The sequence below is a fragment of the Sinohyriopsis cumingii genome, chromosome 17 (assembly GCF_028554795.1).
Source record: "Sinohyriopsis cumingii isolate HCF-2022 chromosome 17, ASM2855479v2, whole genome shotgun sequence".
NCBI lineage: Eukaryota > Metazoa > Mollusca > Bivalvia > Unionida > Unionidae > Sinohyriopsis > Sinohyriopsis cumingii.
The window spans coordinates 78613395-78641193 of record NC_142977.1 but is presented as its reverse complement, the minus strand read 5'-3'; the positions used below and the strand labels follow the sequence as shown (position 1 = coordinate 78641193).

The window sequence follows — 27799 nt, the reverse complement described above, 5'->3', positions numbered from 1 at the left end:
GTTTTTTCTTTTTTTAAAATTGAAGTTTTCAATTTTATATCAAATCAGTAAATCAATTATAGTTCAAAGTTCAATAGAGGATTGTTTCATTATTTTTGTGTGTCTGCCTTGATTAATCTTATGGATAAGAGATGACTTTATTTATTACCTGTTCTCATCTGTATCATTGCACAAGCTATCTGCAGTACGCAATTCAGATGCCTGGTACTGACATCATCATAGCCATTTCAACCACTGTTCTCTGAAAGCTAAAATGTGTTAAAACTCATTTCAAGTTTACACTGAATTTTTCGCTTCTTTGGGTAAGATAAAATATTCTGTGAGAAATAATCATTTTCAGACACAAACAATTCTCACTTTCCTTTCCCTCTGAACAAGTATACCAAAATTATTATTTATTGGGCAGTGATAAAATATTCTGTAAGAAATAATAATTATCACACACACAAAATTCTCCCTTTCCTTGCCCTTTGAACTAGTATGAAATTATATCTGGGCTGAAGTTTACCAATACGTTGCAACAAGTCTGTGGTGGTTGGCCACATTAAACTTTATTTTGTTATCTAATGATAACTAAAGCATAACTCTAGCTGGAACTCATAATGACAATAACTGCATGGAATGGTCAGTGGATTTTGACTTGGGATTTACATGCTCAAAATTTAAAAAAAAATAATTTTCAAAATATCCATAAATTTGAACAAATAAAATCTCATCACTAAAATTAATTTTCTTTGTCTGACCCCCATTTATCAAACTGACACAATAAATAATGATAAGGCCAATAAAAATCAAATGAATTAAAACAATACTTTATTTATCCCCAAGTTTTAAATAAAAAATGTTTTTATGTGAATAATCAGTTATAGATCAATATAAAATTAAATTTATAAATAAATGTGAAAATACTGCAAGTATTCTTTCATCAGACCATGACTGACAGCAAACATAAATTTAGAAAACATCTACTGAAATAAGCTATTATCTGATGATATGTTCATAACACTTTCAAATAATTAATATGGCTACCTCATTGAGCTTATCATGTTCAATGATAATAATAATAATAATAATAATTATAATGTCTGTATAAAGGATAGCTCATTTTGTGCAAGACTCTTCTCCCATGAGGCCCTCTGATGCAATGAAGCAATGAAAATATCAAAGATATAATTGAAAACCTGGCAACAATCACCATTAATGAGACTTAATTGATAGTCAAATTGAAAATATAGCTTTCTAGAAGATGTAATAATATATAAAGAAAGGTGCAAGTACATCTTTACAAATAATGTTGACAAATCACTATGTTAGCATGTATAACTTTTATTAGAACATTTTAAGGTCTGGTTATTTCACTAGCCTTACCAGAAACATCTCAAAATTCATGACATGTTTAAAAATGCTCTGTTTAAAAAATCACTGATTCAAAGCATGCTGTTTCATAAAATATGTATAATTATACTGAAAGCACATAAAACTTTCAACAAATTGCAAAGATAATTTTAATCTGAAAATGACATCATTCAATACTTGGCAGTTTTTTGTCTTTCAATGATGATTTATTTAGTTCCATACTATAACATGTGTATCATGAACTGCACATTATGTGCCCATCCCATATTTAAGTCCTCTTTGTAGGAACTAGTAATGCATCATGGACTCTGGGGATTATTGAGCAAAAGGTCTCCTCAATTTTAGACATAGATCTTTTGGCCAAGGTGTGTGATCTTAAAACTTGCTGTGAAGAAACTATTGTTTTCTTATTTGACTTAACACGACTGACTATTTTTCTTGAGACCCCTGAATCTAAAGGTTTCTTAATTCATATAAGTGCATGATATCCACAAAGTTTGGTTAAGCAACTTTCTCTATAACAAAAATATTCTGAAAACCCTTTATTCTTTCAGCCATAATGACCCTGACTTGGGCTGACCAGACCACCCATCAATGTCTCCACTTTCCTTCAGTCAGCTGCTTTTTCTTCTTCCTTATGTCAAATGCATGCCATCCAAAATGTTTGGTATGGATAATCATGATGAATTTGAGTTATTGTGCAGAAACAAAATACAAACCAGACATATAGATGGGCATCATAACATAATATAGATGCCTATAGCAAAAGCATAAAATATTAAATGAATTCCTCAAAATCTAGAACAATCACTAGCCAATTTGCTCAGAATGGAACATACCCACACATTACTCCTCCAATTGGCATATGTGTACTATTGATGTTTTGGTTACCCATTTCAGAAATTTTTATTATGAGCAAAGCCTTCTGAAACAGAGAACCAATCTAGAAATCCAAGAGTACACTCGCACCATCTGTGGCAAACAAAATTGATGGGCAAGTTCAAATGTCTCTGAACAGCTGTCCCAAATAAAAACTCGATACATAACAAATATTTAACCGATTCAGCCCCGATCCCGTCTGTAGGCATGATGAGGCTGTACCCTACTTCAAAGCCCTGCAGCATCGAGGCCATTTAAGATAGACCAACGTGGGTGGTATTAAAAAAAAGCAGACAGATATAGCTCTAAAATGGTATCAAATAATCTGGAAGTTCTAGTTGCACTACAAAATACAGAGAGAAAAAGCTCATTTTTTGGACCCAGTTTTTTTCCACCCAAAATTCGCTCGAGATCGGAATGCGATTTTGTGTCCGGATTTTAGACCTTTTGGCCTCAGATCTAAGGCATACCGGTCTTAACTGAACACAGACAGGTGAACCTTTGCAAAAACTAGGATAAGGTGGGCATTTGGAATAAATTGCGGGCTCCATATGAAAATGATGGGTCTATTAAGCAAAAAAAAAAAAAAAAAAAAAAAACTCCAACTTTTACCCTTCTGCTCATGCGCAAGCAAAATAACCAATGGAAATTGATGTTTCTAATACAACTAGGCATTATTCTCATGGATAATCTGTTGAAAACCGCTGTATTACGATGTGTTCAGAAATAGCACCCCAAATCTCGTTCCTACGCACATTTCAGACAAAAATGACAAAAACCTCTGGGGCCGAATGAGTTAATGGGTGAATTTTCGTGACATCACTAAATCGTAATATTACTTATTTATTTCATCATTTGTGAATCAGTATTGCACATAAGTTACAAAAAGAGCCATTCTTTGACAATTTCTAAGAAATTTCCATAAACTTGATTAACCGATTCAGCCCCGATCCCGTCTGTAGGCGTGATGAGGCTGTACCCTACTTCAAAGCCCTGCAGCATCGAGGCCATTTAAAATAGACCAACGTGGGTGGTATTAAAAAAAAGCAGACAGATATAGCTCTAAAATGGTATCAAATAATCTGGAAGTTCTAGTTGCACTACAAAATACAGAGAGAAAAAGCTCATTTTTTGGACCCGGTTTTTTTCCACCCAAAATTCACTCGAAATCGGAATGCGATTTTGTGTCCGGATTTTAGACCTTTTGGCCTCAGATCTAAGGCATACCGGTCTTAACTGAACACAGACAGGTGAACCTTTGCAAAAACTAGGATAAGGTGGGCATTTGGAATAAATTGCGGGCTCCATACGAAAATGATGGGTCTATTAAGCAAAAAAAAAAAAAAAAAAAAAAAAAAATCCAACTTTTACCCTTCTGCTCATGCGCAAGCAAAATAACCAATGGAAATTGATGTTTCTAATACAACTAGGCATTATTCTCATGGATAATCTGTTGAAAACCGCTGTATTACGATGTGTTCAGAAATAGCACCCCAAATCTCGTTCCTACGCACATTTCAGACAAAAATGACAAAAACCTCTGGGGCCGAATGAGTTAATACAGAAAAAATTTAGAAGTAAAATTCATTCATAATCCATTGTAATGAACACTTAAACTAATAAAATCTAGACACAATAAAAAACATTACCATTAACAAGAATGGCATAGCAAACATTGTTAATGTCAAAATAAATTGGCACTGTATTAAGACGAGGTATCTGCCCAAAAAAAACTCTACTTTTCTGTGAGTGGGTTGATATGCACAAACAAGAACCATATCCATAGTTAACAGTAAAACCAAAACAACAAATTAATACATACCAAGCTAACTAATTTAAAAATCTTTCTGCTAAATTGCGCACAAGAACTGTCTAAATTAGCAGCAACAAACGCCACTGATTGTTGTTGTTGTGAGTTTAATGCCATTGTTCAGCACATGATAGGCTATACATTGTAGCATTATCACTGGCAGATGAGGAACCCAGGAAAAAACAGATAAGAACCACCAGTCCACATGAAGCGACTGGCAAGCTTTCTCACATACTCACACTAGCTGAGCCCAAGACTTCAACCCATTCGGACAGAAGTGAGACGGCAGGAATCAGTAAAAGTGAGTGTTTTAAAATGCTCAGCCCATGATGATAATAATGCTAACTGACACACAATGGTAAAGTGATGATGTAAAATTGGTCCATAAAAAATATAATGAATCCAAAAGTGTAGTACAATATAACACATATATAAAAACCTTTATAATGATACTCCATGCATACAGTTAAGTTACTACATCTCAGAATGTTGGGTTAGTATCTTGCATGATATCACCATGCTCTAAACATGTAATTAAAAGACAGGAAATGTGTATGCCATATCAACAGCATCGGGTCATTAATACAGGCTCAAAGGTGTGATAATTTTTAGGCTAAATTCTGTGGGATGTGATAAAATATTCTGTAAGAAATAATAATTTTTACACACACACAAAATTCTTACTTTCCTTGCCCTTTGAACTAAAATATATAAAACTCTTTTACCTGGGCTAAAGCTGATCAACATGCTGTAACCAATTCCGAGGTGGCTGCACATGATAATGACCAAATTAATCTTTATTTTTCTATCTACTGGTAACTAAGAATAATTAATTCTAGCTTGAACTCACAAAGAAAATTACTGCATGGAATGGTCTGTGCATTTTGTCTTGGGATTAACTTCCTGAAAATTAAAACAATTCATTTTCTGAAAATCTAAAAATTTGATCTGGGAAAATCTAAGCACTGAAATTCATTTTTTTGCGCTGACCTCCATTTATCAAATTGACACAATAGATAAGAAGAAGACCAATAAAAATCAAATAAATTAAATCAATACTTTGTTTCTCCCTAAGTTTTAAATAAAAATGTTTTCATGTAAATAATCAATCCTGGATAAATAAGAATAGACTATGTACATGAAAGTAAAGTTACTCCAAGTATTCCATGATACATTTAAAAATTGTGTTAACCTACCATTAATAGATGTACAGTGACTAAAGGTACAGAACGAATAAATGGAAGTTAACATACGTTTCTTAAAACATTTTAAGGTCTTTCTAATTTCAATAGCAGTCCCCAAAGGAAACTCAAATCTTCACAAGTATTTAAAACAGAAAAATGTTAAAAGTAAAATTCATGTATAATCCATTGTAATGAAAACTTAAACCAATAAAAATCTAGACACAATAAGCAAAATTATCATTAACATGAAAAACGTAACAAACCTCCTTAATGTCAAATAAATTTGGTACTATATTTTCACCAGATATTTGTATAACTGGACTTTTCTATGAGTTGGTTGAAATGCAGAAAAGAGTGTCGTATCAAGAGTTAATAGTACAAGCAAAACAAGAAATTAATACACACCAAGCTGACTAGTTTAAAAATCTTTCAGTTAAATTGCACACTAAAACTGTCTAAATCATCAACAACAAATTAAATGTCACTGGTTATTGTTGTTGGTTTAATGCCATTTTTCAGTACATGATAGGCCATACATGGCAGCCATTAGGACTGGTGGAGGAAGAACCCAGACAAATTTAAGAAAGAATCACTGATGAACAGGAAGCTTCTGGCAAGCTTTGTCACATTCCCACACTGGCCAAACCCAAGATCAAACCCAAGCAGACAGAGGTGAGATGGCAGTGATCAGCAAAGGCAAGTGCTTTAGACCAATTGGCCATAAAGAGCTCTAAATGTCTAAGAAAACAATATCAGGCAGAACTGCCAGGAACCAATATATATCAACGGTTTTCTTTTGTTTTTATTATCACTCAAAGGATATTGCCAATTTTCATTTTGCCTGTAACCTTTTGACAAACCACCAAACGCTGTCATGTCCAAAGTTTGATGAAAATCTATCAAAATGAACTGGAAAAGTAGGAACTTATTAAGATATGCAGGCTCATAGACAGACACATATGCAGTGGTGTGACCACTTTCCAAGCAATGACATGTTCATTACAGGCACAATAATCAGCATAATTTCTGGATGATGGTCTTAGACATGTGTTCATGTGAAATTTCAAATAACTGATATAAAACCTTTATTACACAGGCATGATCATAAAACTAAGTAAATTTATGAATGGAATAAATAATAAAATTTAAACTTTTAACAACAATCTTTTTGCCCTTAACAAATACTATGACTTTAAAGTGGCATTTGCAAGAAAAGACAAAAGCATAAAATTCAGTCTCAATTTGGGAAATTTTATCTACAATGACATTTTCAGTGCTGAAAATCAATAATTATTCAATATGTTTTAAAACCTTCATAAAATCATGAAATTTATTGTAAACTTTGGAATTCGATAGTCTTACTCTATCTAGACTTTCTGCAAAACCTCTTGACCCTAGGAGAGTTAATGTGAATTCAACTTAATCTGCAGTCAACAAATTTTGTGATTTAGTGCTTTCCTCAGAATAAAAAGTTTTCCCAATGAAGTTATTATAGTGACGCAGGTATCCGTTTACACAAGTGAATCAGGAATTCCTTGCATATCTACAAACGTTTTACCTATAGTAACATCAATATGAAGTTTCAGTTTGAATTGATGATGTGGTTATGTGAATTCCAAAATAATTAACACAAAACATTTTTAAGAACAAAGCATCAAGTTGCATGCTTATGTACCAAAACAAGAACTCCCATTGTACAGGGATTGAAATTTTAGACCTTAAGTTAATGTTACCCCTCTGTTTCAGTTGAATACAGCAGCCGACGTAGAAAACATAAAATAATAATAATAATAATAATAATGTGGACTTTGTATAGCTCTTAATCTTTAGAAGCTCTAAGCGCTTTACAACATTAGACAACATCTATAAGATAAAAAACATATACTAATATGATTACAAAAACAAACACCATGAAATTAGAAAAACATTGTAACAAAACATGCTGAGAATATTCAAGGTAGGAAATATTATTAGGTCTTTAAGTTTGTTCTTGCAGTCGAAAAAAGTGAGTTTTGAGAGCCCTCTTGAATGTGATCACTGCGTCTTTGTGTCTAAGTTCAGTGGACAATTCATTCCACATTGCTGGGCCCTGGTATGCAAAAGAATGCTGTCCATATGACTTTGTTTTCATAGTGGGAATAATGAGTATATGATTGTCAGAAGAGGAGTGTTAAGTATCTTGCTGGTGTGTACACATAGGTGAGGTCGAATATGTATGTTGGACTAGAGTCCGACAGTGAAACGTAGCACAGAGAACAAATTTTGTGTTTGATTCTGGATTGAATGGATAGCCAGTGTAGGGTACAGAGCTGCGGGGAGGTGTGCTCAGGTACTCTGAGTATGATCAGAGCAGCTGTGTTTTGAATTTTTTGAAGTTTCTGGAGCAGATATTGAGATGAACAGGACAGAATTGAGTTACAATAGTCCAGTCTTGAAATAATGAAACACAAGTGTTTTAGTGGCATCAACTGAAAGATATTTGTGAATTGAGCTGATGCATCTCAAGATATGCAGCCTTGCATATGTTCATGACATGTTGGTGCAATGTGAGAGTACTGTCCAGAGTAACACCTAGGTTTCGTACTGATTGTGTGTGAATTTAATGCTGGTGTTGCTGATATTTATTGTTTGAGGTAAAGGATGTGAATGAGAAAGTGGCCTCAGTTTTAGCATCATTTTCACATCAGAAATGCACCTCTCTACACCTTGGATGGTAGCATCTACTTCAGTTGGGAGGCTAGATTTGTATATTTGGGTGTCATCAGCGTACAATGTTTGAGACACTGGATGATGATCTATGACACTCGAGAGCGACTGAGTGTAAAGAATGAAGAGAACAGGTCCAAGAACAAACCCCTGTGGAACACCACAACATATATCAACTGGGCTGGAGTGTATTCCATTTGCAGATACAATTTGTGTCCTGTTGACCAAGTAGGACTTGAACCACAGTAAGGCTGTATCATGAATGCCAAATACATGCTGGAGACGGTGAAGTAATATATCATGGTCTATTGTGTCAAATGCTGCAGACAAATCAAGGAGGGTGAGTACTGTGATCTTTCAGCTATCCAACACAGAGAGAATGTCATTAACTACTATTAGAAGAGTAGTTTCAGTACTGTGGCAAGGGCAATATGCAGATTGTACATTGCTAAAAAGACTGTTTGAATTTAGGTGAGATACAAGCTGGGATAGAACAACCTTTTCTAAGATTTTTTATATGAATGGGAGATTAGAAACTGGGCAGTAGTTCTTTAAATCGTTATGGTCTAGTGTTGGTTTCTTCAGCAGAGGCTTTACAATGGCAATTTTGAAAAATGATGGGAATTAACCGGATGAGAGAGAGGTATTAATAACATCAGTTAGTGAAGGCAATACTGGATCTAAGCACTCAAGCAGCAGTGATGTTGGAACTGGATCAAGTTCACATGACTTTGGTGCACTCTTCATCACGATTGTACGTACTAAATCCATAGAGACAGATTCAAATAATGCTAATGGTTGCCACTCAAATTCTGTATCCTAACTGTATGGTGATGATGAGTCAATTGAAATTGTGGTGTCAAGCCTATCTCTAATGGTTTGTACTTTGTCATGGAAGAAATCTGCAAACATGTCCGGAAGGTCGACTGGAGAGAAGGTAGTTCGAAGTGGTGTAGATTTGTAGATAAAACCCTTTAAAAAAACTCAAACACAAAACTTTAATACTGTTGTGGATGATAAAACCATCACTTTCAAAAGCAAAACAAAACCCAATGTAAAATATGTCATTTTTGTCATTAGCATATTTAACAATTTAAAAACATTCATTACTTCCATTGATCACTCTTAACACTCTGCATAAATCAAGATCTGTCAGCACATTCTGCAATGCCAGATCTGGATTTGTTCTGTATGGACTCAACTTATATGCATAAATACCTAAATACATTTTCTCTGTATCTTGAATAAAATGATTGATTACAATGACTTTTTTCTCAAGTCTGATCATATATGGATCAATGTAGTGTTACCAAAATATGTAATATTTTATTTACAATTATAAGCTACAAAACAACCAATTATTTGGACAAACTCAGCATCTCTCTGAGTCCCAATAATCAGCACTGACAGTATTTAATCTCCTTGTCCTCAGTTATATCATTGTTCCCCAGCAATGTCCGGCTTCTCTGCAGTCTGCTCTTCCAATTTGTGAATCAATCCCAAGGAACCATCAATTTGGACAAGATCACCTGACATTTGAAATAAAGTAAACTTCCAATTACCAACATATAATGATTAAAGACATAACTTTTTTTGTCCAATGACAATGGATAACCTGAACATATTACTGACACAGAAAAGGGGGTTAAGGTACAGATTATTGACACAGAAAAATATAAATAAATAAATATAATTTTTGCTTAACGTCTGATTGTGTTTTATTAGAGTAATGGAAAAGGCAATGACTGCTTGATGAAATAATTAACTCGAAGGCCACAAATGCCTCATGTATAGTACCATATGAAGAAAGTGAAACAGTGAAATTATCCCTTTTCAGATGTCACTGGTAGCCATATTGCAGGATATCAGATGTATTTTTTCAGAAATAATACTAATTTAATAATTAAAATAAAAACTTAATGACTAAAATAAAAGCGTCTGAATTGTAGGGAAAGAAGAATGTATGTATTTTTTATTGCTACTGCTGTGTTTCCCTTTTTTCAAGAGCAGGTGGTCCTCCAATTAAATTTATTCATCACATGACTGCTGTGTTATTTATATAATATTTATATAACCAATTATAATCTTCTGATGTAACACATACACAGCTCATGATGTCACAAATGATGTCATAATATTTTTCTTTATGCTATAAACAGAATCTTACATTTGTGCCCATTTCAAACAAAAGTAATGGAACTCTTTGAATAAGCTCAAACTACTGCTTGCATTTGCTGACATAAAACAGAAATTATTTGATTTGCTTCATAAATTTCACCTGAAATGAGTATTCAATCAAGATTCTCCATGTCTACCATGGTTAAATTGGTTACTGACTATAGTTTTAGTAAGGGTTCATAGATATAGGGTACCATTAGAAAAATGGATACCAATATAATTCCTCTGTAAGTCTAACCTCTGGCTTTAACAACTGTAGCATACATGTAACACAATCCAATAATAAATTACAATCCAATAATAAATTACAATGACAGATTCTCCAGATGTTTCATTCTAGCATCAAGTATTACTCTGAAAAATTTCATCATGAAACTGATATGTCTGAACTAGATGCATTTCTGGTTAAAGGTCAAAGGTTAACATTTTGTACATGGTAACCAAAGGTGGATTGGGGTGGGGGTAGGACATTCACATTGCTTTGTTCGATAGGTTCAATGGAGGCTAACATACTGTACCAACAAAAATACCAAAATAATGTGCTGAAATAAAAATATTAAAAAAATACACAAAAAATGTACACACCCTACAAAAATATACAAACATTTACACCTTCTCAAAAGAAGAAATTGTTTAAAACAAATTTCATCTCACTCATCAGTATGAATTTTTAATATCATATGCAAAATAAATTATTAAGATCTCATCCTGGGTCACTTTTGTCTGGTTCAGCCAATGTGTATATCACTGCATGGTAGCTTCACTGCTGTTGTTTGCTGGATAAAATAGGTTATGGCCATGTGACTTAATCTGAGGGTGAAATTGGTACAGCAGATACAGAGTCCACAATAACATTTTTAAAAAATACCACAGCATCTTCAGTAAATTTTAGGGTCATTAAAAGTTTCAATGAACAAAAGTACACACACACACACACACACACACAGTGTATAACTGAATGTATGAAGTACTGTGAGTACCAGCAGGAACATTTTACAATATACAGATACTACAGTGCCACCTGAAATAAAATACAAAGACAAAAAAGGGACAAAAAAATGTATACATACCTCATTGAATTAGATGAGTGGCATGGATATGTACACATACATTCCTGAATAAGATGTGTGGCAATAAATGTGTACAAATACCTGACAGAATAAGATGTGTGGCATGGATGTGTATATATATACCTGACTGAATGAGATGTGTGGCATGTATGTGTACACATACCTGACTGAATAAGATGTGTGGAATGAATGTGTACACATACCTGACTGAACGAGATGTGTGGAATGGATGTGTACACATAACTGACTGAATAAAATGTATAGTATGAATGTGTACACATACCTGACAGACTAAGATAGGAGGCATGGATGTGTATACATACCTGCCTGAATAAGATGTGTAGCATGGATGTGTCCACATACCTGACAGAATAAGATGTGTGGCATGGATGTGTACACGCACCTGAATGAAAAAGATGTGTGGCATGGATGTGTACACATACCTGACTGAATGATATGTATGGCATGGAGTGTACACATACCTGACTGAATAAGATGCATGTCATGGATGTGTATATATACCTGACTGAACAAGATGTGTGGAATGGATGTGTACACATACAAATACCTGACTGAATGAGATATGTGGCATGGATGTGTACACATACCTGACTGAATGAGATGTGTGGCATGGATGTGTACACATACCTGACTGAATGAGATGTGTGGAATAGATCTGTATACATAACTGAGTGGCATGGATGTGTACACATATCTGACTGAATGAGATGTGTCACATGGATGTGTACACATACCTGACTGAATGAGATGTGTGGCATGGATGTGTATATATACCTGACTGAATGAGATGTGTGGAATGGATGTGTATACATACCTGACTGAATGAGATGTGTGGCATGGATGTGTACGCATACCTGACTGAATGAGATGTCTGGCATGGATGTGTACATATATCTGACTGAATGAGATGTGTGGAATGGACGTGTATACATACCTGAGTGAACAAGGTGTGTGGCATGGATCTGTACACATAGATGACTGAATATGTGGCATGGATGTGTACACACACCTGACTGAATCAGATGTATGGCATGGATGTGTACTCATACCTGATTGAATGAGATATGTGGAATGGATGTGTATACATACCTGAGTGGCACGGATGTGTACACATACCTGACTGAATGAGATGTGTTGTATGGATATGTACATATACCTGTCTAAATGAGATGTGTGTCATGAATGTGTACACATACCTAACTGAATAAGATGTGTGGCATGGATGTGTATACATACCTGACTGAATGAGATGTGCGGAATGGATGTGTATATATACCTCACTGAATGAGATGTGTGGCATGGATGTGTACATACACCTGACCGAATGAGATATGTGGCATGGATGTGTACTCATACCTGACTGAATGAGATGTGTGGAATAGATCTGCATACATAACTGAGTGGCATGGATGTGTACACATATCTGACTGAATGAGATGTGTCACATGGATGTGTACAAATACCTGACTGAATGAGATGTGTCACATGGATGTGTACACATACCTGACTGAATGAGATGTGTGGAATGGATGTGTATACATACCTGACTGAATAATATGTGTGGCCTGTGGTACATTAACAATACATGGAAGACCATACTCTCTGGCAACTACAGCACCTGGAACAAGATACATTTTGAGTTAGGAGAGATTCCTGTTCTGAAGCAGAGTTAATTATTCTTGAGAGATGAAAAGTGAAATAGAAGAAGGTGCAAACACACGCAACAAGAGCTAACAGTGAATGACCCTGATGACTACAGACTGTTTGACAGGGCCTAAAGGAAAGAAATTCAGCAGGAAAACCAAAGTTGGGAGAAGATGGGCAGTAACTCTTCTAAATGATGACATAAAATGTAGGGAATCAAACTAAATGAAGTCTCAACCATATAAAGCAGCATGCCAAATTTGCATGATCTTAACAATGTTATGCTGTGGAAAGTAAAGTAAGGAAAGTGTCCAATCAGGCCAATGAAGGGCAATAACTCCTGTAAATGATCTTGTAGAACTCTGGAAATCATTATCATTCAAGGACTCAATACAAAGCTACATGCCAAATTTGAATAAGCTAAATGGTGTTTGGGCTATGCTAGATTGCAAGCAGTATCCCATGTGAAGATATCAAGGGCTGTAACTCTAGTTCTACGAGATGATGTACACACCATAATGCGTCAGAACATGTTTAATCGTTCCTGGGCTATGTTGATTACAAGGAAGTGGTGTGTGGAGATTCACAACTAATCAGAAAAGGGCAGCAACTCTGTCCAAAAACTGGCCCCAAACAGATGAGAACTTTAAATTGCACATCTATATGTAATAGGCAATTCGCCTAACAATGTGTGTATACATGTAGGGATAACGGCACTTATGGACAATATTGGCTACATGGTGCTGATTACAAGTACAATTCAAAGAAAGTTAATTTATAAAACTGTAAAGATTTCTGAAGATAACGCCTTACAAATAGACACAAATATTAAGTACTAAATGATAAAAATGGAAAGGTTGGTTCACCTAATAAATGGCATCCAGTTATTTATAAGGGTTGCATAGCTATTGTGATTACAGGAAGAATTCATGGACAAACAGGCTGACATCATGCTAAAATGGTTATTATTAAAGGTCTCCTGCATCAAGATGTGGGAATTCTAATTAACAGTATCATGAAGAAATAAACTTTAGGACTCATTGCAACCTTTTAAGTAAAAGAAATACATGTGGACAAACAAATGACTTACCATGTGACACAAGTCCTCCCATTTCTGTCACCAGGCCTGAGATGAGTGGGAAGTATGGGCTCCAGCCTACATCTGTATAGCATACAATCAGGATTTCTCCTTTCTATAAGGAGAATAAATACTGCTATCAACCGATGTTAGAACATTATATGAATTAAATATCTGTTACTGTTACAAATTATTATAAACTCAGTACATTTTTCTAATTTATTGTAGGAACTTCTAGAGTGACTCATTAACAATTAATTATAGCATACTGTACTACTAAAGTGAATAGTTTAAACCTATGAAAAGTTAGTGATTTATAAGAGTTTCCATATCCTATCTGACAATAAGAGACTGATTAATCAGCTAATGCTCACTCTATTTATTTTGTCTCATCTGCTTTAGTAAATAATGAGACATCAGTAGTACTTATATAATAGTGTGACTAACTGTAGTATTAGCAGCACTTTCCCACCAAGTTAAGTTTTTTAGAAAAATCACACAATATACCATCTTTTATTTAAATATCTAGAACTTAAAAATAAATTTCTTTCTGTGTTATGCGTACTGATACACCTAGCATATTCAGTTCTGGTCAGTTGCAGGCTATATTGTCAGGGCTGTGTATTGCATGATTGTACAATTCTGATCTGAAGTGGGCTATATTGTCCAGGCTGTGTTTTGATGCATCCAGCAAGTATGATTCTGATCAGAAGTGGGCTATATTGTCCAGGCTGTGTATTGATGCACCCAGCAAGTACAGTTCTGATCAGAAGTGGGATATATTGTCCAGGCTGTGTATTGATGCACCCAGCAAGTACAGTTCTGATCAGAAGTGGGCTATATTGTCCAGGCTGTGTATTGATGCACCCAGCAAGTACAATTCTGATCAGAAGTGGGCTATATTGTCCAGGCTGTGTACTGATGCACCCAGCATAAGAGACTGATTAATCAGCTAATGCTCACTCTTTTTACTTTGTCTCACCTGCTTTCTGATCAGAAGTGGGCTAGGTAAATTAGGTTACATTAAAGTAATGCTTGCTGATAAAAAAACCAATAGTATTAGTGTTTTGTTTTACAAATAAACAATTTTAGTTGCAGTTTTTATGTTTGTTTTCATTATCTTTGTAAAACTAGGCCTGTTTGATACATGTCAGTGTGTACAGAATATTTCCCATCCACAATAACATCATTACATTAGATTCAGAAATCTAGGGACAAATTTACACACTGTGGCAGATATCTTGTTGCTAATCTGTTTAAATGAACAAAAAGTACTTACAAAATCACCTAGAGACCAACAGGTCTCAGTTATCTCTAAAACTGTACTTTGAACCCTGACAATGACCCAGAATATAATAATGTATGCAGCAGCTAAGTGATGTGAGTTCTAATATCAAGCATACTTCCCATAATGCAATGTATCATGATCAAAATGGGATACTTACTCCCAAACCCCAAAATGACAACCTAAATATATGCCCATAACATGTATGTATCAAAGGTAAAGTGTCTTGCTTACAACTCATGTAAATATATCTTTGGGGCAGTTTATACTGCAAATTGTCTTACAGGCAATTAATGCATAAGTCAATCAGGTAAATACATCTTTGGGGCAGTTTATACAGCAAATTGTCTTACAGGCAATTAATGCATAAGTCAATCAGGTAAATACATCTTTGGGGCAGTTTATACAGCAAATTGTCTTACAGGCAATTAATGCATAAGTCAATCAGGTAAATACATCTTTGGGGCAGTTTATACAGCAAATTGTCTTACAGGCAATTAATGCATAAGTCAATCAGGTAAATATATCTTTGAGGCAGTTTATACAGCAAATTGTCTTACAGGCAATTAATGCATAAGTCAATCAGGTAAATACATCTTTGGGGCAGTTTATACAGCAAATTGTCTTACAGGCAATTAATGCATAAGTCAATCAGGTAAATATATCTTTGAGGCAGTTTATACAGCAAATTGTCTTACAGGCAATTAATGCATAAGTCAATCAGGTAAATACATCTTTGGGGCAGTTTATACAGCAAATTGTCTTACAGGCAATTAATGCATAAGTCAATCAGGTAAATACATCTTTGGGGCAGTTTATACAGCAAATTGTCTTACAGGCAATTAATGCATAAGTCAATCAGGTAAATATATCTTTGGGGCAGTTTATACAGCAAATTGTCTTACAGGCAATTAATGCATAAGTCAATCAGGTAAATACATCAAACATTTCACATCTGACATCTCTGGCTGACAGCAGCTAGGGTTATGTCCTCTTGAGTGTGCTTTCTGACAGCCCATTATGTTAATCTGCATATTAACCAAGTGGAACAAACCAATTCAACTGAAGTTAGGTAAATCAAAGCAATGACTGCTGAAGAATAAATGTTTCTAAACATCATTGCCTTGAAATTAATGAGAACATTTAAGCCATATTCATTAAAGATTTTTGTAAAGTTTGTGAACAGCAGCAATTTTTCTTTGAAGTCAGATTTCACTACATATACAAAATACAAAACATAAATGTATCAGCAGTCAGACTAGTGCTTAAGTGTCATTCATTTTTGAAGGAAAAAGATCAAAACACAGCTGTGAGTCAGGAGACATTGATCCATTAGCAAAGTGAGTTCACCAAATTTCAGAAGGCCTGGTTGATGGAGTAAAGCACAACAGCAAGGGGGAACATTTCATTCCTTGAAGATACTACAAACACCATATCAAATTGATCGAAAGACAATAATTACCCCATGCTCATGTTTATACAGCTGATTTTTCTTGATAAAAAGATTGTGTTAATACTTGTACTGGATGGATGCACCGTATTAGGCTCCCATAAAGCTTGAAAACATTATATTCCTTCCTCCACCCCCAATGAAATAGTTCATACCTAATGTGATGTATAATTTCTATAGAGAAAAGCATATCTGGTGGTCAAAATGCAACAGACACAGTTCTGACAATGACAGCATTAATGATTGGCAGGAAGAACTAATTTCTGACTAGGATTCACTCAGGAAATCAAGCAAGGATGTTTGAAAAACAGCACCATCTTATCCCTAATGAGTGCCAACTTGTCAACAAATGACACTTGCATTTTCTTCAAACCCCTATTGAACTACTGACAGCAGGAGAGACAGCATCTAATTGAGACTACATTCCATCAGCCAATGATTTTAAAGGCAGAAAATTGGTGTATTTTTTATTTTTTATGTAATGTCAGTATGGTTGAGATTATGCAAGTGTTTGCATATACATGATCATGTATGTGTGTGGTGATGATATCTGACAATGCTAAAATCTACAAATTATATTTTTTGTTACAAGTGTGTTAAATGCTTTCAAGAAAACAGATTTAAATGCATACACATTTTCTTTAGGCTTATATCAAAAGATAGCTTATTCTCAATTGGATTTTGCTTTACTTTGGTTATGCACACTGACCCCCTTGGAAAATCAAAAACTTTTTCAGTTTCTGAGTCTCAAAAAACCCAAAATGCTATCTGAGAATATGGCAGGTACAATTAAGATAGTTTCATTATGTTGTTGTTGTTGTGGGGTTTAATGCCATTTTTCTGCACACGATAGACTATGCATGGTGGCCAGTATTAATGGTGAGGGAAGAACCTGGGAAAACCTTGGGAAGAACCACCAACCCATGAGAAGCTACTGGCAAGCTTTCTCACATACCCACATTGGCCAAATCCTAAACTTGAACCCACACAGACAGAGGTGAGATGGCAGTGATCTGTAATGGATAGCGCCTTAGACCACTCAGCCACTCAGGGCCCCCAGTTTCATTATGTAAACTTGTCTCTGACAAAAGGATCTATCACCAAAATGACACTTAACAAAGTCATGTTTTGTCAAAATATATACCGATTTTTTTTTAATGGATATGTGTGATCACAAACTGTGAAGAGTGTCAGGTTTTTTTTACTGCTGCTTACCAACAGCATCTTTGTTAATCCAGGTAATAATTAAGGTAATGAAAGCTGTTTCATTGTTCGAGTAATTTATACAATTATCTTGGGGGGAGGTGTTCTAGAACAGTAGACCTACGAGTAATACATTCCTAAGTTTACATTCCAACTTGCATGAAAATATCATGCACTACTGAAAATTATGACAAATGGAAAATATGGTTTAAAGAAAATTATGTGTCCATATATTTACACCTGTGGTGGTACATAATGAACATTCTTTGCAAGCAGGATATAGTGTTTCATGGAACTCTTGTTTTTATTACAGCGTCAGTGGTAGTGTTTGATGGAACTCTTGTTTTTATTACAGAGTCAGTGGTAGTGTTTCATGGAACTCTTGTTTTTATTACAGAGTCAGTGGTAGTGTTTCATAGAACTCTTGTTTGTATTAGAGCTGATTATAGTGTTACGAAGCTCTAGTTTTTCTTACAGAGTTGGTTATAGTGTTCAGTGTGTTCTCATTTTATTACTTGAACACGAGGTAAATGATAGGGTACAAACTATGTTAATTTTTATTCAAATGTGACATGGTATAAATGGTTTTTGCTAACAGAGAGTCACTCTAAATTCCTGCAAACCATTGTTTCAGTTAATTATTCTCTGTTTACAATGAGGAAGCTTTAACATAAGTCACTGACAAGATCTACCGGAAGAGAGTGACACTCCAATGATTGTAAACAATTTCCTGGAATTCAAAATACAACCATTTATTCTTTTTAACTACCAAGTACTGAAGCCATCATTGAATAGAAGATTTACACCATTTTTGGACCATCTAGACATTATTAGAAGTCTTCTGGTGAAAAACATTTCAAAAACTGCGAACATAAAATTCGAGCATGGCTGAGTGGCAGAGGTGCAGTGGCACACAAAGTGAAAAGGTGAAGTAGAACATAGTGCAATCTGGTGTTCTTTGGTTATATTTGGGAATATAAAAGTCCTTAATATAAATGCATGTTGTACACATTTTATTTTGACTTACCCTCATACAACTTTGTTTTTAGAAATGAATCTAGTGGCACCATTAAGTGGCACTTTTGGCTTTCATTAGCACTGCATCTAATAGTCCTGCAATACATCTACCCTGATATGTTGACAACTTACTGCCTAAATAAACAGCATTGTGTAGTATGTTCCCCAGTTGACTGATGAGAGGCCAAATTTTCAGGAATATCTCGCACACTTGGCAGCCCATACCAACAATTTTCCACAAATTAAAGTCTAACTGCCTTAGTCATCCTATACTTATTCTGATGTCTTTTTCCTAATGAATTCTAATTCTGACACAAGCAAATCAATGTGTTTTCAAGTTCCACTGACACATTTCAGCCAGGCAAGAAATGCCCAAGTCAACTGAAGCTAAAGTATGTTTCTTTAATGAAACAAAAATATACTGAAGAAAGCAATTAGATAGGTTTTTTTCATTGAAGACACTTATCATCCCCTTAACTGATTTCAACATTTCTGGGTTCCATTGCATTCCAGCAAACAGAAATGTAGGAATTAGTTAATATTCTACTAACAGAAGTGAGGGCTATCCTTCTGCTCCATGACTCTGATGTTTTCCTAATCGACAGACACATTATGAAGGAAAGATGTCTGCTTCATGATAAAAATAAAGCAAAACGATTTCATGCATTTCTGAAAGGTTGAGATATTGGAGCCTTTCATGTTTTGATCAGAGCTCTTTCTCAGAAGGATTGCCTAATTCTCTGAGCTGCTCCGACAAAATCAGAGGACTTGGCATCTCAGCAAAATATGGCCCTCCATTCAGCAGTAGCTAAAACAAGCAAGCAGATCGGCATCATTTTCAATCAACTAGATGCCTGATGAAATTCCATGTCAATAAGACTTTATAAGTACCAGCTTATGTGACTCTGTGAATAACTGTGTCTGAGAAAATGACCTAAACACCAAGCACAGTGTTGATACCAGATGGTTGGATGAATGGATGAACAAATATCATCAATCCATAAGCTTGGATAACACTGAAATCCAACCAAAGTTCATGGAACACAAATGCCCTGCCACAGTGACCTAAGCCCAAAACAACACATGATAGACAGACACATAATTTGACAATGGTATTTTGATATGCCTGCCACATTCCTGGAGGCACATACAAACAGCTTGGCCTTAATCCAATAATGTAATAACAAAACTGTAAGACAGTCAATAACAAACCTGTAAAACAGTTATTAACAAAACTGTAAGACAGTCGAAATCAAACCTGTAAGACATTCAATAACAAACCTGAATTTTATTGGCTTCCTCCAAGGAATGGACAACTCTGGCTTGTCCTTGCACTGACCCCTGACTCACAGGCATACCTAAAAACAAAGATGAACAACAATGTCCTAAATTATCTGTCTCTCTCTCAAGGATGGAAGTGTACATTATTCCGACATTAATAACTATTATTTATTTTTCACAGGAATAGTGACTGTGCATATAAGAATAATCTTCATAGGAATAGCAACTGTGCATAGAAGAATAATCTTCATAGGAAGAGCAACTGTGCATAGAAGAATAATCTTCATAGGAATAGCAACTGTGCATAGAAGAATAATCTTCATAGGAATAGTGACTGTGCATATAAGAATAATCTTCATAGGAATAGCAACTGTGCATATAAGAATAATCTTCATAGGAATAGTGACTGTGCAGAGAAGAATAATCTTCATAGGAATAGTGATTGTGCATATAAGAATAATCTTCATAGGAATAGTGACTGTGTATAGAAGAATAATCTTCATAGGAATAGAAACTGTGCAAGAATAATCTTCATAGGAATAGCAACTGTGCATAGAAGAATAATCTTCATAGGAATAGTCTTCATAGGAATAGTGACTGTGCATATAAGAATAATCTTCACAGGAATAATCTTCACAGGAATAGTGACTGTGCATATAAGAATAATCTTCATAGGAATAGCAACTGTGCATATAAGAATAATCTTCATAGGAATAGCAACTGTGCATATAAGAATAATCTTCATAGGAATAGCAACTGTGCATATAAGAATAATCTTCATAGGAATAGTGACTGTGCAGAGAAGAATAATCTTCATAGGAATAGTGATTGTGCATATAAGAATAATCTTCATAGGAATAGTGACTGTGTATAGAAGAATAATCTTCATAGGAATAGTGACTGTGCATATAAGAATAATCTTCATAGGAATAGCAACTGTGCATATAAGAATAATCTTCATAGGAATAGTGACTGTGCATATAAGAATAATCTTCATAGGAATAGCAACTGTGCATATAAGAATAATCTTCATAGGAATAGTGACTGTGCAGAGAAGAATAATCTTCATAGGAATAGTGATTGTGCATATAAGAATAATCTTCATAGGAATAGTGACTGTGTATAGAAGAATAATCTTCATAGGAATAGTGACTGTGCATATAAGAATAATCTTCATAGGAATAGCAACTGTGCATATAAGAATAATCTTCACAGGAATAGTGACTGTGCAGAGAAGAATAATCTTCATAGGAATAGTGATTGTGCATATAAGAATAATCTTCATAGGAATAGCAACTGTGCATAGAAGAATAATCTTCATAGGAATAGCAACTGTGCATATAAGAATAATCTTCATAGGAATAGCAACTGTGCATAGAAGAATAATCTTCATAGGAATAGCAACTGTGCATATAAGAATAATCTTCACAGGAATAGTGATTGTGCATATAAGAATAATCTTCATAGGAATAGTGATTGTGCATATAAGAATAATCTTCATAGGAATAGCAACTGTGCATATAAGAATAATCTTCACAGGAATAGTGACTGTGCAGAGAAGAATAATCTTCATAGGAATAGTGATTGTGCATATAAGAATAATCTTCATAGGAATAGCAACTGTGCATAGAAGAATAATCTTCATAGGAATAGCAACTGTGCATATAAGAATAATCTTCATAGGAATAGCAACTGTGCATATAAGAATAATCTTCATAGGAATAGTGACTGTGCATATAATAATAATCTTCCAGTTCAATGACAGATTATTTATGTTACATACATAAAACATTGCTATAAACTTTGTGATCTTGACCCCAAGTCAAAATTGTGAGCAATTTGTGTTGCAAGCTGTCTTCGCTCCACAATATGACCTCACAGGTATTGATAAAATTTGCGAAAGGGTTAATGAATTATAAGCGGAATAAAAACCCTTGCCAAATACCTTAACACAAATCTTCTATCAAAAATGTTACTGTGCACTTGACCCTGATGTTATCAGGTTCATCTGCATCCCTGCAATGATGTATGCCTCTATGTGATATGTCTCAGAATGATTATACCTACATCTCAGCATGCTTTAACTATATCTAACAATCCTTATACCCATGTTTCAATATGCTTATACCCACATCTCACCATGCTTATACCTATGTCTCACTATGCTTATACCTATGTCTCACCATGCTTATACCAACATCTCACCATGCTTATATCTATGTCTCAGCATAATTAAACCTTGCTCTTCATGCTTATGACACTGTCTAACCTAACTTGTAGTCATGTTTCACATTGCTTATACCCATGACACAGCATGCCTATACCTGTCTCATGATCCTTATACTTATGCCTCAGCATCCTTACATCCATGTCTCCCTATGATCATACATATGTCTCAGCAAGCGTATATCCATGCCGCAACATGCTTATACCTAACCTACCTCTACTTCACCATTCTTGTACTAATTTCTCATCATACTTATAGCCAGTCTCACCAGACTTTTAACAATGAGACAGAATCATGCTCAATTAATAACTTAGTTTAATGAACCTGATTTAGATTTAAATACAATGAAATGTGTGGGAAATTTAACAAAAGTTGCATAAGTTAAATCCATTCACCTAAATGTCATTTTTCCAAGTATGTTTAAAGAGACTTATATGTTGTTGCTTAAGTGCTTACTTAAGCATAGTTTATACACAGCAATAGGTGACCCACTCACTACCATTTTTGCAAATAGTCTGTATTAATATGCATGAGATGTATTAATACATCACTTGCCAGCCAATCAAAACAGTACCAGCTGTCATGTGCAGTGTCCTTTGTTTCAACTGTTTCTAGTTTGGAGCTGATAGCGACAGCACAATGGCATCACACTCTTCAAGACAGAGGCCAGTCCCATAAGACTTGGACAATTGGACAATCTGTTCAACTTAACTACTCTTTATTTAAAGCAGAAACTAGAATCTATAGGCATTAAGGTGTCTGCTGTTCTCCTGATGCACGCCTTGAGACAGCTATAAATGGATAATGCACCTTCCACGAGTTCACGGCCTGCTGATCGTTTACCGAGACAATCAAGGAACAGCCCATCTCACTCGCAACCCAGCATAAGTCAGTTGGAAGAAGAAGCAGCATCCCTCATTCCACAGCTAACTCCACATTGAAATCTCTGTAGTGTGACCATTGTTCATGTTAATGCGGCAGAGGGATCCAATAAAGCGGAAACAGCAATACAATGAAGTGATCCAGAAGTAGGGGCTACTTCCAACATGGCCTCCATTGCTGAAAGCATGTTGTCTCCAGCCAACATAATGACCTCAATCCACTCCATTCAGCATTCTATTGCTGACCTAAATAATTACATTACTAACATCATGGCATAACAACAGGCATCTTCTCCGGAGTTATTCTTAGGCGATTCTTAGGCGGCTGTACACATCTCTCATCACTGCCAGTAGCCCAGCCTGTGATGTCACTTGATCAGCTGATGCAGTCCCATGGAGTTTTGGCGGAAATACTACCAGCAATTGATGTGGTATCCAAAAGCCAGTGGAAGCAGATTCTTGAGGGTAAGTACGTCAATCTTGCTACTCTTTATCTACCACACTTTGAATCAGATCTATCAAATCAGGATGACAAGGCTGGGAAGAATGATCCCAGATTACTTAAGCATCTCAGTCTAAGTGAGTTCATAATGGCTTTCAGAAAAGTTAAACAAATCATCTGTTCAGTTGATCCCAACAGATGACATGAATTGGACATGTACGAGGCCAACATTATAAAAATTGCCAATGAAAATGGGGACATTTTCTATGACTACCATAATGTCTACTCTAGTCAAGCTGCTATTGCCCTGCGTGACTACAAACTCAAAGTAAACTGGGCTATGAGGTATCAGGCAACTCTTCAGCTATTTGATTGGAGGCTGAAAAACGTCATGTAACATCTGCAATTCTGTCACTAATCCAACTCACTTTTGCCCAAAATAAACATGCACTGCCGCCCCCATAGTGAACATAGCCAACAGAAAAAAACTGGATATTGACAAGTACGGCCGGCCTAGACAGATGGATGGAAAAGAACTTTGTAACAATTTTAACTCCATATGCGGATGCCACCGTACTACTTGCCAGTTCTTACATACCTGCAATCAGTGCAGGGCCAAAACACACTGGTACAGGCAATATCAATACCCCTCGCAAATCAGTGCCAGATAAGATGCAACAAATCTGACCTACTTTCTCGCCACATGCTTCCACAGATTGCAGCATGAACTACTTAAAACTCATTTGCCTACAAAAGAGTGCAAACACTTGCTTTCTGCTTCTAAACTACCGTATATTGTGGATCAGTCATTGGCAAAGGAATGTGCCAAAGGTTTCATGCTTGGCCCTTTCCCATCTCCACCATATCAAGAATATAGTGTCAGTCCTATTGGCATTGCAGAAGGAAAATAGTCAAATAAGAAGAGACTTATCATTGACCTGTCCTCTCCCCATGGCGATCATATGCATACAAGTATCAATGAACTTACTGACAAGGAAAGATGCTCCCTAAGCTACGTCTAGACTGATGATGCCATTCAAATTATTCAGTGTTATGGTAAGGGAGCTATTATGTTCAAAACTGATATTTCAGCATTTTCAAACAGATTCCCATTGCACCTTCACAATGGCACTTGTCCTGTGTAAAATGGAAAAGACATTATTATGTTTGTGTTCTCCTCCCTTTCGGGTCACGTTTAAGTCTAAAATTATTTGATACCTTATCTCAGGCGATTTGTTGGATAGCAAAACATAATTATGGTATTGACGTCATCTTGCACCTCCTTGATGACTTTTTTACAATAGATCTTCCTTCTGCATGTGGTGAGGGAACGGTGGCTTTGTTGACTCTTATTTTCAACAGATTGAAGATTCCTACAGCTCCAAGCAAGACCATTAGCCCATGAACAGTTATAGAATATTTGGGAATAATTCTGGACTCGGAGCAAATGCAAGCACGTTTACCACAGGATAAAGTGGAGCATATTGTGAACTACATTAAACAATTTCTTAACAAACGAAGTGTCCACAAGCAAGAACTGCTCCAGTTACTGGGCCACTTAATTTGCTACTTGTGTTATCCTTCCAGGGTGTGCATTTGTGTCATATCTCATATGACTATCTACCAAAGTCGATCATTACATACACTTAAATGCAAATTGCAGAGAGGAACTATACATGTGGTACCAATTTTTAGCTTCATGGAATGGAGTTTCTGTGTTTCTTGATAATCAGTCCACTACATTGGATGATCTTGAATTATGCACAGATGCTTCATCCAAAGTAGGGTATGGGGGTTATTTCAAGCGTTACTGGTTTGCAGCTGCATGGTCTGATGATCTTCAAATGCTTTTTCCTGTGGAGGATGATTTCTCTATGGCATTCAGGGAGTTGTATCCTACTGTTGTGGCTGCCATTATCTGAGGTGCAGAATGGACAGGCAAATGCATAATATTTACATGCGATAATATGGCCACAGTGAATATACTTCAAAAGGGGAGATCAAAATTTATGCATATAATGAAATTAATGCGTAAACTTATATGGTGTGTGGCTTCTTGTAACTTTCATTTTTCTGCCAAACACATTCCGGGAATTATCAATAATAAAGCTGATGCCTTGTCCCGCCTTCAATTTCAGAAATTGTATGCACCGGCTCCGGATGCAGATCTACAACCCTGCAAATGCCCCCCACCCTCGGAAGTCTTATGGACCTGGATAAAGAGGTAAACTTGTTATGGAATCAGGCTTTAAGCCCTGCTACACAAATCACCTACAACACTGCATTCAACATTTTTAGGACCTTCATGCTGATGTGTGGCTGTGCCTCAAACATGCAACTTTTGCCAGATATTATGGAGAACACCTTAATCTGCTTTGTGATACATTGCGCAAGAGCATTCAACTTGAAGCATTCTACCATAAAATTGTACCTCTGTGGCATTAGGTTCAAGTATATGCAGGGTGGTATGCAATCACCATTCACCACAGACAAAAATAATATGCCGCATCTTGCCACCATCCTACAGGCCATAAAAAAAACCCAAGGTTCGGTCAAAAACTGCGCAAGCCTATTACATACAATATCCGGACAAGCATTTGTACAATTCTGTGAGGAGAAGTATTTGATACACACACATATTTATGGTTGTTGACTGTCTGCATAGTTGCTTTCTTCAGATTTCTGAGATGTGGGGAATTCACTATTCTGGATTCCTTTGATCCAACCATTCATCTCTGCATAGGCAATGTGCACTTCCACCTAGAAACTGCATTCCTAAAGTTAAAATCATCAAAAACTGACCCTTTCCGTAGGACTGTGATCATTCTGTTACATGGGTTGTGCTATATGTCCATATTCTGCTCTGAAGACTTTCATGCAATTCAGGAGATGTTCATCATCTCAGCTATATGCCCCACTTTTCATTAAGACTACAGGTCAAGCGTTATCAAGAATTGTTTTCCTTAATTCATATGCGACTTGTCTACTGTAAGATGGGACTGGACACTTCCCAGTATAGTGGCCATTCATTTCGTACAGGTGCAGCTACTTCAACAGCAGCGGCCCGGCTGGAAGACCATATAATCAAAGTTAGTTCTGGGCCGGTGGTCTTCAGATTGTTACACAAGATACATTTGCATACATCTTAGTACTATTCTGGCAGCACAGAGGACCATGGCAACGGATGTGGATAGTAATACACAGTTACCATGATCATGCTGCATTCAACATACAGGGATGGAAGGTCTCACATTGACACTGTTTTTCCATCCTGGCTGTGTGTTTCTGGATGCAGTTTGTCATTACTGTATCATGGATGTAATTGCTCATTCATTGTGTTTCTGTATTCATTATGTTGGGAGTTCTCCACGCGTTTGATACCAGTGTTATTTGTGTGGCACTTGTGCCTATCCATTATGTGTGGAGTTCTGCACACGTGTGATACCAGTTTTCTTTGTGTGGCACTTGTGCATATCCATATTTTCATAGCCATACATGCATTCAGTTTCTTTATTCCTGGAGGTGTTATTGCATTCTCATGGTATTCTTCTACCCATTTCATGGATGTGATCATCTTGCTTCTCATCTGAATTGGATGTGATAACTTAGTCATTTCCATTCTCAAATTCCCATAGTTCATCTTTGCTGAATTCCAAGACACGCAAGGAACCACTCCGGGACGTTCTTGACATTTTATCATAATTCATCTACTTATTGCTTCACGCATGTATACCTTTCTTTTACATTATTGTTGATATAATGATGTTGTATAAACATTTTTTTCTCTTTTTCTTCATTGAACACTGAAGGCTTCCCCACTATTACATTCTTGGGGGACAACATCTGCTGCACATGTTTTCTTTGGGCATTCACTTCATTCCATTCTGTTTATTCACCCAAGAATCTAATATCAGCGCTATATGGTGTATTCAAACTAAACCATTGAGTGAAGTCCACACAGTTGCCGCTGTCATCCCAAACCTTCATTGGACAGCTCAGTCTTCGCTGAGCTCCTTCAGTTTCTGCTGAAGAAACTTTACTCAAGGGTTATCCATAACATTCTGTCAGGGAGTTTCACAGACCAGCT

General features: G+C 35.9%; 1 protein-coding gene across 1 annotated transcript in view; it reads right to left on the bottom strand.

The window, feature by feature from the left end:
* Positions 1-796: 796 nt before the first annotated feature.
* The window catches only part of LOC149779288 (uncharacterized), a 237444-nt gene continuing 210441 nt past the window's right edge, over positions 797-27799 (bottom strand). The window contains 4 exon segments of the mRNA XM_089938418.1: positions 797-9464; positions 12748-12822; positions 13939-14041; positions 20163-20239. Coding sequence (XP_089794544.1) covers positions 9373-9464; positions 12748-12822; positions 13939-14041; positions 20163-20239 — 347 coding nt within the window. The 3' untranslated portion in view covers positions 797-9372.